Here is a 12,573-nt window from a genome sequence, read left to right as displayed (position 1 = left end):
GTCCTGACAGCTCTGAAAAGCTCTTGGCTGACAGCAGGTGCAGTGAGAAATGCTGGGTGTGTTGAATTATTGTGTAGTGGCTTCAAACCCTTTTTCTGCTGTTTTCACTGCAGTTGTGCCGAGCTGCTGCTCCACAAAGGGTTACCAGATCCCCCGGGATCCGAGGGCTGGATCTTGACCCCGGCTCCTCCCAGCTCAGCATCACTGTAGTTATTTCACAGGAAGGAAACGGCCCAGGGTGAGCCCAGCCCTGAGCTCAGGAAAGTGAAAGTAGCGCCGTGCCCTCCCGTCTCACAGCCATGGCCGCGGCGAGCGCTGTACAAAGCCTCCGGGACGAGGCGACCTGCTCCCTCTGCCTGGAGTTGTTCAGGGACCCAGTGATGATAGTGGGCTGCGGGCACAACTTCTGCCGAGCCTGCATCGCCCAGTGCTGGGAGGGGGCCGAGACGGATGTCACCTGCCCCCAGTGCAGACAGACCTTTGCCCAGAGGCTCCTGGGCCCAAACAGGCAGCTGGGCAATTTAGTCGAAGTGGTCAAGGGCCTGAGCGTGGGGTCAGCGGAGGGAGCCGGGGGCAAGATGGTGTGTGAGCAGCACGGGGAGGCTCTGAAGCTCTTCTGCGAGACAGACCAGGTCCTGATGTGCGTGATCTGCCGGGAGTCCCGGGCGCACCGAGCTCACCCCGCGGCTCCCATCCAGGAGGCTGCACAGCAGTGCAAGGTACGGGCGCACGGGCCCGGTCCGGTTGTGCTGCTGGGTGGGACGTACACCTCCCTGCGGCGCTGGGTCTTTCTGCCCCACGGCCACGGCACAACAGCGTGGCTGCACACGGAGGCTGGTTTGTGGTAGCCTCTGTGCAAGCCATCCTGCTGGGGGGAGGCGAGAAGGACCCAAATGCCCTTTGTTACGTTCCTGACTCAGCAAAGACGACGGAGACGTGCTCTTCTCAACCCCGAAACCCCGGCTGTTTGATTCGGGGACAAACACCACCAGCCTGGAAAATGACAGTAACTCTGGGACAACAGAGCGGGGAGGGCTGGTCTCCAGCTCCCTCCCATAATAATGACTAGCACTTTAACCTTATAATCGCCCAGTTATTACACCCTTGTCATCAAATCTTGCCTTTGAAACCAGACAAAGCAGGAACGCAGGTCCCCTGTCCCTGGACACGCAGAGCAGTGAACCTCCTCCAGTGTCACCGACCCACGGTTGTGTGCGGGGCTGTGTCTTGAAACAGGGGGTGTCCAGCACCGGTTTCCCTTCATTTGTTACAACCCTCCCTGGGAGCTGCCTGGGGACTCCTTGGCGAAGCGGGGATTGTAGTGCATGGACAGACTCTGTTCCCCTCGGACAGAGCCCACATGGCATGCTCTGGAGGGCAGGCCCTGCTCACGGGATCTGCCACGAGCAGCCGTTTCCCCCAGCTGATGCTCTCGGCGCGTTGCACAAGTCTCAGTAATGTGCATTGCATTGGTGCCGGGGGCTTCAGGGCTAATGCTGGGTCCAGAGGGGACGTGGTGGCACCGCCCAAGTCCAGGGAGCACGGCCAGGACCTTCTTTTGTGTCTGAGCACCTCCGTCTCTGTCTCTGTCCAGGCCTGGCTACCAAATGCTGTGTCGCTCTGGTCCTGGATTAATGCTGCTCTTTCTGAGGCATCTCCCTTTAGCTGTAGCCGTAGCTGTAGCTGTAGCTGTACTGCTGGGCTGTGATACTTCAGGACTAGTGTCTCACTTCTGAGTTTCTTCATTTCAGTGCCCAGAGACCAGACCTGTGTCTTGTCCGGCCCAGCTGCCTAAGACTGGCTGGCACTCTGCACTGCCGACCGCGGTGGATTCAAGGCCGTGTTATTTTCTGTTCAGTGCATGTCCCTGACAGTCTGCACTTCCCACTGGTTGCAGTGTTGCCTTGTGGCACCTCCCTAGGACCGGCTCCATTTTTCTATGTGCTCTTCCTGCTGGGCAGGAGCTGGCTCCACAATCCAGCTGGAAACTGGCTGCTTGCTGCTCCAGCTGTGTTCAGTGCACACTATTCGGTGCTGCGTCCAGGCAAGGGTGCGCTGTACTGGAAGCTGCTGGTCCAGCCTGAGCACATGGGCTTTCCTGGTGTCGCACTCACAGCACACCCTCAAGCAGCCCTCTTGGTTCTGGTGCGGGGAAGAGACTCCAGCTTCTCCCCTCCAAGGAGAACTGACCCAAGGAGTTTTCCTTCCCACAGGAACAAATTCAGACTCAGCTGCAGCTGCTAAGGGGGGAGAGGGAGAGGCTTGAAGCACTGCAAGGGAGTGAAAGCCAGAAACACCAGGAATACCAGGTGGGTGCTGCTGGGGTCCGGCTGATGTTGGGGAGGAAGGAAGGGACGTGTCCTGCTCTGCATGTTTGGTGGGACAGTGCCCGTGGCATTTTGTGACCGTGTGTTGCAGGGTGTTGTGGCAGGTGCATGGAGCCAGGCCTTGCAAACACAAAAATTGTGTCAGCTGACAGCTATATATATAGCGATGTTTCACTTTAATTGTTGAAAAATGTGGATTTGGGGTTTATATCAGAGAAGTTTGCATTTTTAAACAGAGAAAACCAGGATTACTGATTATAAGAGGAAAGCTTTCCTTGCTGACAGCCATGGACTTCTCCCCTCCTTACGGTCCTGGCTCTCAGGGAAACAGAAAAAAACCTTTGCAAAATGAAGAGTGAAGAGATCCCAGGCAGGGCCCCAGACCTGAGCTACCCCCAGCTCTGCTTCAGACGGTGGGAGGTCGGGGGTCCCAGGCATGTAGACAGTCAGGACCACGGGGCCTTACAAACCATGCCCTGACTCTCCCCAAAACGGCTGCTCTCCCTGACGTGGTTTCTCTCTGTTCCTGGCAGCAAAAGGCAGCAGCTGAGAGGCAGAAGGTTGTGGCTGCGTTTGAGCGACTGCGCCGGTTTCTGGAGGAACAAGAGCGACTCGTGCTGGCCGAGCTGGGAGAGGTGGAGAGCAGGATTGAGAAGAGTCGGGGGGAGACTGTCACCCAACTCTCCGAGGAGATTTCCCATCTGACCAACCTGATCAGGGAGCTGGAGGGGAAGTGCCAGCAGGCCGCCAGTGACCTCCTGCAGGTGAGGCACATGAAATGTCTCCATTCCCAGTGCAGGGGAGGGAAAGGGGTAAACCTTGGGTCTGCCAGGACCAGGTGCATAACTGAGGAGGGGGGACAAGGGCAATGGCCCCTGACAGGCACGTGGTGGCAGTGATGGGAGATGCAGAATATCAGCCCCAGCTGCTGCTGCCCTGTGCATGCCCACTGCCCAAGGTGCATGGCTGCCCTATTACACCTCTTGGGGATCACTAAATCAGGGCTTGTAAAGGGGCTGAACTTTCCCCAGATCCTCTGTGTGCGGCACCTGGAGTCTAAGGACAAAGCGCGTCCCCTCGGGCAGGGGCACCCGGTGTGGGGCATTGCATTGAGCTCACTCTTGCATCTTTGTCTCTCCCTTTAGGACATGAGGAGCACGCTGAGCAGGTACGTGGCTCCACCTGACTCCCCATAGAGGGAAGGGTCCTGGAGACAATGCAATAGGCACATCCCTGCAGGGCACCACAGCACAGCAAGCACTGGGACTGTCCCTGTGGTGGGAAGCATGAACGTCCCCTTCTTCTCCTCGGGGAAGTGACGGCTTTGGGCACTGGCAGCCTGAAGTCTGTAAGGTGTTATCTGGGCTTTCCCCCTCTTGTCCCCAGGGAATAGTCCTGGCCACCAGAGCTTGAGCCAACTACCCGTGAAGTCTCTGCTCCTTTCTGATCCCAGAAAATGTCCTGGACATTTTGGAGCTGGAGAAAACATCCCTGCTGGGGATCGGTCCCTTCTGGGGGAGCTGCCACTGCCACCGTGGGCAACTGGTGCCTCCCGAGTGGAGTGGGTGGCGTCAGCTGTCGGGCAAGAGCTGGCGAGCTCTCAGCACCTCCGGCCCTCTCATGGGGGGCATGTTCCCCCCCGCTGTGCTCCTCCTGTGCATCGCCTGTGACTGCCACTGTCTGTGCTGCCCCTGCCCCTGTGGATGAGGCACATGGCCAGAGTCAGTCTCTAGGTGCCTCCATCCACCCAATGTTTCTACCATGTAGCTGAGCTGCAAAAAGAAAATCAAATAACACAGACTCGTTTTTCCCAGGTGCAGGAAGGAGCCGTTCCAGCTGCCAGAGGGGATTTGCCCAGAGCTGGAAACGAGACTCAGCATCTTGTCTGGACAAACGCTAGCTCTACAGGAGACTTTGACAAAGTTTCAAGGTATTGAGAAGGGTGCTGCAAAAGGGAATAGGGAAGTGTCCTTGTTGAGGAAGAAGAGAAGCAGTTGGTTTGAATTTGGAGCCAGCATCTTTTTTAATTAGGAGATAAACTAAATGTGCTGGACTGATATCGCAGGGAACAGGAATGAAGACATGAGGCAATAGCCTCTCTCTGCCTTTGTGTGAATCACTGATGAACCAGGGCTCCTCTGGGTGCCCCTTTGCCCCGGGTGCAGAGCCGCAGGGCCCCTGCTGCTCCAGCGCTGCTCAGCATGGGCACCTGCAGCTGGGGTGGTGGGAGCTGCGGGGCCCTGCCCCACTCAGAGCGAGCCCCCAGTGCCTCATGTCAGGCCACCAAAGTTAAGATCCAAAATTAAACATGAGGCAGGCTGTCCGGTTTGGATCCTGCTGGCTTAACCCCAGGGGTGCAGCAGCAGGGGGAGGGGTGCTCCCAAGGGGCAGGAGAGGAGCAGGGAGGGAGCAGAGCAGGCAGGTGGGGGGTGGCCAGGGTGAAGCTGCACCTCTGGTATCCTGCACCCCGACAGGGGCCGCTGGAGCAGAGGGCCACTCTGTCTGGACCCCTGGACTTCCCCAGCCAGCGCCAGCCCTTGCCTGTCCCCTCCGCCAGTGAACAAGAGACCTGTGAATCTCATCCCGTTCCCACAGGCTCCCCCTCCACCCCCGCTGCTTGTCCCTTTCTGTCACTGAGTCCCTCACCCCAGTGTCTAAGGGGGCAGGATGGGCTGGGCACTGAGCTCGCCTGGATCTGCGGTGTTACATTTCTCCCCCTACTCCTCTGCCTGCACCTGCAGCTCCCTCCTGCCCTGTCCTGGGAGAGGAGACCGCGCTGCAGGGGAGCAGGGAGATGTGGAGGCAGCTTCTGCAGCCACAGTCCCAGCAGCAGGGCAGGAGCTGCCCCGGGGTCTCTGCTCCGTCTCAGGGGCTCAGGACCAAGGCAGGTCTAAGTCAGGAGCATGAACCAGACACCACAAGTCTGATATCTGTGCCCCTTTCCCCTGCAGAGACTCTGCCGCCCAACTTGGAGAAGGGCAAAAGGGTATCAGAGGGATCGTACACGAAGGGTAAGCGCTGGGGAGCTGGTCCCGGCATTAACACAATGATCCAGCAGAGCCCACGGCCGTCCCTGGACAAGAGTCAAACCCTCTCTCAGCCCAGCACCAAACCCCCCGCGCTGGGATGTGGGAAACTGGGCTGGGATTTTCCTATTCTTGCCTATGGATTTGCAGCTACCTGCTCCCTTTCCGCGGGGCAGGGGCTCTCCCCCGTGCCAGGCTGAGGGGCTGTGGGGCCGTCGGTGCTCAGCCCCCGGGCCCAGGGCAGAGGCAGCTGCAGGGGCCCAGGACGGTCGGAGAAGGACGGGGCTGGTGGGGAGGGGGAGGAACGGCCCGTCTGCCCCGGGCTGAGCTCTGCCCTGACGCTGCCATTCTCTCTGCCAGCGACGGTGACTCTGGATCCAGACACGGCAAATCCCTACCTCATCCTGTCTGCGGATCGGAGAAGTGTGAGATGTGCAGACAAACGGCAGGCTGTGCCTGACAATCCTGAGAGATTTGATGTTGACTCATGTGTGCTGGGCCGGGAGGGATTCACCTCCGGGAGACACTGCTGGGAGCTGGAGGTGGGGCAGAAGGACTGGGCCGTGGGGGTCGCCAGAGAGTCTGTGAGGAGGAAGGGAGGGATCAGATTTAGCCCCGAGGAGGGGATCTGGGCGGTGCATTGCTGTGGGGATCAGGTCTGGGCTCTCACGGCCCCTGCTGCCACCCGCCTGTCCCTGCGCCGGGCGCCCAGGAGGGTGCGGGTCTGTCTGGACTGTGCGGGGGGGCAGGTGTCGTTTCTCGATGCTGACACCGAGGCCCCGATCTTCACCTTCCCGCCGGCCTCCTTCGCTGGGGGCAGAATCCGGCCCTGGTTCTCACTCTGGGCGACGGGGCCTGGGTCCGAGCTGAGACTGTGCCATTGAGTGATGGGGAACAGCCGGGGAACGGACCCCCCACGCGGGGAAACGGGCCGCTCTGGCTTCCTATTCTCTGTGACCCCGGAGGAGTCCCCTCTACCCGCCCCGTCCCCTCCTCTCTGCCCCGGGAGCTGCCCAAGTGAAAGATGCCGTCTGCGCCGACAAGCCCGTCCTATTGCACCGACCGATCTGTCCCAGCACTCGGTGGCCCTGGGGGAGTCGAGCGCGGCCACCAGCACGGACCCTTGAGGACGCCGCCCCAGCGATGACTCTGAAACCCGTGCTAAGCTTGGGCCTGCTCAGAAAACTGAAAATACAGAATACGGATGCTAACTGCATGTTGCAAGAGGATGCGAGGTCATGGCGAGGCCATCCGAGAAGGGATAGTGAAGTATCTCCTCGGCTCATCTTGCTCTATTTAGGATGATTTCAGGCAGACTCCTAGGTGTCTGGTGTGTAACCATATGAAATGTCCATCCTTGATTAATTAGTATGATAAATATTTCTTTTGCAATTAGCTCGTGTTTATGTGCAGGAAGAGACATTCACCGTACGTGATAGATGTCTCCTCCTGATTCAGTGTCTTTTTCCTGGCTGTTAATCTGTTTCTTGTTATGTTTCAAACCGGATCACCTCTTGTTACCGAAGACGGTAACTCATTCGAATGAGAAACTTCTGATAACCAGTGATGAGCAGGTTTTTCCCATCAATTATTGCTTGGGACTCTCTTGATTTGCACAACTAAAAGATTGCTTTGAAGATGCTAAACTAAGGGGAGAAAAAGGCAATAAAACAGCAAACAGTGCGCGCTTCAAGAATGAGAAATCTCTCTGACACCAGTTGCTGATGCGCCCGACTTACTTGAGAAGTTGAAGAGAAACAGACCGACGCTTCATCACCTGTTTAGTGAGAAATCATCACCTTATGGCTAATTGGTGGACTTTGCTTTGGCTTGGGCTCAGTTGACGTGATTTTAAATACTTGTAGTAAATAAAGCCTTTCTGTCACTCATTGAATGAGATGTCCTGTCAATCCCTGGGCTAGTCCACAATCCTAGGTTTTTATTTGCTAACACCAGTGCTGGGGCTCATGGCCAAGTGCTGCTGGGGGCCCTTTGCCTCTAGGACCCCGGAGGAGTCCCCTCAACCCACCCCCCGGCCCCTCCTCTCTGCCCCAGGGAGCTGCCCAGGTGCAAGGTGCCGTCTGCACCGACAAGCCCGTCCCGTTGCAGCAGGCGGCACGAGGCCGGTCCGTCCCAGCACTCGGTGGCCCTGGAGGAATTGAGGGCGGTCACCAGAACAGACCCTTGGGGATGCCGCCAGCTTTGGGGCCACCACCCCTTGCAGTGCCAGCAGCCCAGGGCTGAGGATCAGGGCCAAGTGCCTGTGGGTGCCCTTTGCTCAGAGCCTGGCTGGGGGTGGGGGGCCTCCTGGGCTGGAGCCTGAGCCCATCCAGGCGCTGCCTGTGGGAAGCTGCTGGGCTGGTCTGTGCTTGAGCTGGTTTTTCCCTTTGCAGCAAAGGCCTCTGGGCTGGGGCTTCTCTGAGCTGGAAGAGTTTCACTCAGGGCAGGCGCCTCCCTGCATCCGGCTCCTCTGACACGGACGGTTCCCTTGTATGGCCCGGCCCTGCGCCCATCGTGGCTTCACATCCACAGAGATCTCAATAGATATCTCACCTGGGGTTTGCAATGGCTTTGTCTTGTGGAATCAGAAAAAAATATATGCCTTAAACTTGATTATTTTAGTTATAAGATGACATAACCGCTTTGTGTAAAATTGCTGGCTCGGTACAGTAGAACAGATAAGGGCAAGTGTTTGTTCTTTGTAACTCTTCTGCAAATGCTTTGCTCACCGCGGCCTTGAAGGTAGAAAAAAAAAAAAAGTATGTACAAAGTAGATTTCCAGGTGCAAGAAGGAGGTTTGTGAACTAACTCTATCTCCCCCATAATTCCCATCCTGATAACAGCAAAGAAATAATGAAGTAATATTATAGCCGCTTTCATGCTAATTTCACTATATGATCACGTGAGTTGTAAGCAACTGTTAAAAAGTATATAAGCCTCCTGATTTTGCTCTTGGGGGGGGACCCCTTCCAAGTGCTTGGGAAATCCATGTCACTTTGAAACTCCCCCTACAGCTGTAGTTTCTTTTGAATAAAAGCTTCTGCTGACCTGACCCAAAAGTACTCTGTGTGTGTTTCCACGACAATTCCTGGTGCCGTGACTCGGATCCAGAACACAGGCTGAGGAAGGAGGACCGCAGGCTACCCCCCCCCCCCCCCCCGAACCCTGAGGCGCCAAACTTGAGAGGTAAGAGACCTAATTCAAAATCTCTATTGGGGTTTCGGAGGAGGACTGCCTGTAGGCTCCCAACTTGGCCGTGGTAACTGGATCTGAACCTTGTTAAAACAGGTCAGTCTGAACCTTACTGCCTGCTAAAATTTTCTGTCTGGTAAAGGATCCCATTTTGTGTCTGGTAACGTACGTTTTAGGGAGAAACTGTTTGAGGCACCTTCATCCAACAGCACATCGGGCTTGTAGTTAATTAACTAAGGTGGTGTGGGGTAGGAGGTCTGGCTGACTGAATAAATGTGCATGTGTGTGTGTATTTAGAAATATGAGCCACTGACCAGGACTGAGACTACGGTTGGGCTCAGCCGCCCCAATTCTGCCTAACAGGGCAGTTTTGAAAGCAAGGGGGCCCAACTGGAACCTTGTGACCCAGTGGACAGGGCTTATTGAATGAATGTGTGTGTGTATTTAGAAATATGAGCCACTGACCAGGACTGAGACTACGGTTGGGTTCAGCCGCCCCAATTCTGCCTGACAGGGCAGTTTTGAAAGCAAGGGGACCCAACTGGAACCTCGTGACCCAGTGGACAGGGCGTCTGAGTGATTTTGTCTTTTCCAAACCCCTCGTCCCAGTAGCTTCTGCCAAAAGCAGGAGTGAAAGGATCCCTCTAGTGTTTCCCTCCCCATTTCCATTTTATGAGCCGGTGTCGGGTCAAAAGCCTTTTGTCTGGGCAGTGAAAAACTGCAAGGCAAGGCACTGAGCAGCCCGGACATCCTAAATAAGCCTCTCCTACGTCTCCCTGTGTGACTGAAAATGGGAACAAGTCAGTCTAAACAGGTTCCTGTCCCCCCTAAGGGAACTCCGGCGTACTTTATGTACACACACTATTCTCCCGAGACTTGCAAGTACCTGGATAAGTGAAACTGGTATACTAGGAATGATCCTGTGAAACATTTTCCACAGAAAGGAACATTTGATCAGGATAAAATAGTGCACTTGAGAGGGGCGTTAGAGTCCCGTGGATCCAAAACACCACAAAACCAGTGGGACGCGTTCTTTTATTGGTATGATGAAATGTCCAAAAGGCGGACAGAATCTCAAACTAGGAGCCTAAAAGACTCTCAAGAAAAATTAAAACAGCAGTTAAAAGCTGTTCGGGAGAAATTGGCTGCTCCCCCAAATTACACGCTGGCCACCGCTCCAATGTATCCAGCATTGCCCGGGGCGCCCCCACCACCGAAGCCAACAGAGGATATCCTTAACCTTTGTTCGAACCCCGCTCTCCTGGAACTCCCACATCAGCAACAACCGGTTCAACATCAGGCTGCAGCCCAGGCTAGTGACCCATTAGCTGAAGCTCCTTCAGTAAATCCATCCACGGAGCTTAATAGTCCGGACTCATCCACCATATCTGCCACTCAATCATCACCAGTGTGGCAATTTACTCCTGGGTCACAACCCACCACAGGTGTATTTAGAAGAATGGGAATAGGCATGAAAAGATCTCCCATCAATCTGAGATCCCGAACTGCACAAGTTTACCCCCTAAGACAAATGCCAGGCATTGGCACCGATGGACAAAATATAGTAACTGTGCATGCACCCTGAACTCCAGGTGATCTCTACAATTTAACTCAAAAGTTCCCAAAAATCAGAAAAGACCCAGAAAAATTTCAGGAAGAATTGCAGACTGTTATAAATTGTTATAATCCAACATGGGCTGACATTAATCAGCTCATGCAATCCATTTTGCCCAAGGAAACTATGCTACATCTGTATGCTGCCTGTACTTGGCCAGATCAAAACCCAGGGATTGGCCAAGACTTTATTGACAAGAGAAATGCTTTGGTTCAGGCAGTTCTCACAATTTGCCCAAAAAAGGCAAACTGGACCAAAATAAATACCTGTAAACAAAACAAAAATGAACACCCCAGTAACTATTTAAAACGCCTCAAACAGGCATTTAAACGATACTCAGGAATGGATAACCCAGTCGGAAATGCTAAACAAGCAATAGTGGCAGCATTCGTCCAGGAACTTAACCCTAAAATTGCTGAGAAAATTCAAACAGTAATTATTGGCTGGGAAACTAAAGATTTGACCAAAGTCCTTGCTGCGGCTAACCATTTTCATAACAAATTGGAACGGTCTAAAGACAGTGCCGAGTTTAAGTTAATGGCCTTACAGATTTCTCAGTTGCAGGGTCCAGGTAGAGGAAGGGAACGAGGACGGGGAAGGGGAGGCCCGGGTAGATTCAGGGGAAAAGATAGATCCTTGAGCCCACAAAACCCAGGCTATGGGAACCAATGTCATTATTGCAAGCAAGAAGGACATTGGAAATCAGAATGCCCCAACCGCCCCGGCCAAGGACCCAGACCCCAGCCCCCACCTCCACTCCCTGTCAATTTTCCCAGTGTTGAATAGGACAGCCTGAGGGACAGTGACATCATTGCTCCTTTGCTTGCTACTAACCAATCTGGTCCGTTTGTTGAATGCCTTATTTCTGGTAAACCTGTCTCCTGTCTTGTCGACACCGGAGCGTCCCGCTCCACGCTAAAGGCTGCTGAGTTTCCTTTTCTACCTTATTCTCCTGAAACTGTAAATGCTGTCGGTATAGGCGGACAACCTATCCCACATCCCGTCTCTGAACCTGTCTCCATCTCTATTGGCCCTTTGTCTGAAAATCATGCCTTTCTTCTTAGCCCCTGTGCACCTGTCAACCTTCTTGGTAAGAACTTGCTGTGTAAACTGGGATGCGTGATTTATTGTAGCCCAAATGGTGTTTACCTTGAGGTACCGGAACATAGGGAAACCGAGCTTGTGGCTTTGCTAACCCAGGAGTACTCTGATTCTAACACTTCCTTCTTGCAAGAGGAACTGTTGGCACAAGTACCTCCACAGCTGTGGTCCACCCATGCGAATGAAGTGGGGCACATGCTAAGTGCTGAACCAGTGCGTATCATCCTGAACCCTGCCAAGCCACTTCCTCGTGTCCCACAGTACCCCATCTCAAAGAAAGCTGAGGAAGGGATCAAGCCTGTCGTTTCCTCACTCCTTGAGCAAGGGATTATTGTCCCAATACGCTCCCCTTGCAACACACCTATCCTACCTGTCAAAAAACCTGGTAAAGATACGTATCGCTTTGTGCAAGATCTTCGAGCTGTAAATGCCGCTGTGTTACCCGCTTTCCCCGTGGTCCCTAACCCTGCCACTATTCTTTCCTGTATCCCTTCAGATGCTACATATTTCACAGTAGTGGATCTTTGTTCTGCTTTTTTCTCTATCCCCGTTCATAAGGATAGCCAGTATCTGTTTGCATTTACTTATCAGGGATTTCATTATATCTGGAACAAGTAAAAAATTTCAACCATCACATAAAAAGGGCGGTTAACCCCTTAGCTACCAGAAACACAGGGTTCCATCGATTTGTGAGAACCTTCATACCGTGGCTTGGAGTAAGAAAATTGAAACTAGCCATAATTAACATTTCAGCCACAATGGAAGCTATGGGAAATGCCACTGCGGATGCAATTCAGGCTCTGCAAAAAGAGATCTCCCAGATCTCACAAGTAACTATACAACACCGCATAGCCCTAGATTACCTATTGGTATCCCAGGGAGGAGTATGTGCCTTAGTAAACTCCACCTGTTGTGTCTATGTCAATCAGAACATGCAAATCGAAACTAACATTCGCAAAATCCGAAATCAGTTAAGGGTCCTACATCAAGTGGCCTCAGAAAATACTAACTGGGGTCTAAAAAAAATGTGGTCTTGGTTAACCTCCTGGCTCCCAGATTTCGGGGCCCTTGGCAAAAAAATCCTGTATGGAATATTGTTTGTCTTAATAGTTCTGATAATGTTCTATGTCTTAATGCAACTGATCCTCTTCTGCGTAAAAGCCAGCAGGGAAAGCTTTAGCAAGGCAAAAAAACCCACAGCAGAGTCTAGAATAATGGTGTTACAAAAGTGTAAGCAGATTGAAAAAAAACATAAAAGGCTGCATGATGAAATAGAGGGGCTCATGAGAATGGAAATTTAAGGCTAAAGTGA

The 12,573-nt window shown here is 53.6% G+C and overlaps 1 protein-coding gene across 1 annotated transcript; it reads left to right on the top strand.

The window, feature by feature from the left end:
* The first annotated feature begins 215 nt into the window (after positions 1-215).
* LOC109283527 (zinc finger protein RFP-like) lies at positions 216-7,247 on the top strand. Its single transcript, XM_059715128.1, has 7 exons — positions 216-719; positions 2,214-2,309; positions 2,861-3,091; positions 3,473-3,495; positions 4,142-4,257; positions 5,279-5,338; positions 5,714-7,247. Exons 1-7 carry the CDS (start codon positions 300-302, stop codon positions 6,235-6,237), a joined length of 1,470 nt encoding a protein of 489 aa, XP_059571111.1. The 5' UTR covers positions 216-299; the 3' UTR covers positions 6,238-7,247.
* The last annotated feature ends 5,326 nt before the right edge of the window (positions 7,248-12,573 follow it).

Source organism: Alligator mississippiensis, chromosome 11, assembly GCF_030867095.1.
Source record: "Alligator mississippiensis isolate rAllMis1 chromosome 11, rAllMis1, whole genome shotgun sequence".
In the NCBI taxonomy this organism is placed as follows: domain Eukaryota; kingdom Metazoa; phylum Chordata; order Crocodylia; family Alligatoridae; genus Alligator; species Alligator mississippiensis.
This window is presented reverse-complemented; position numbering and strand designations above follow the sequence as displayed.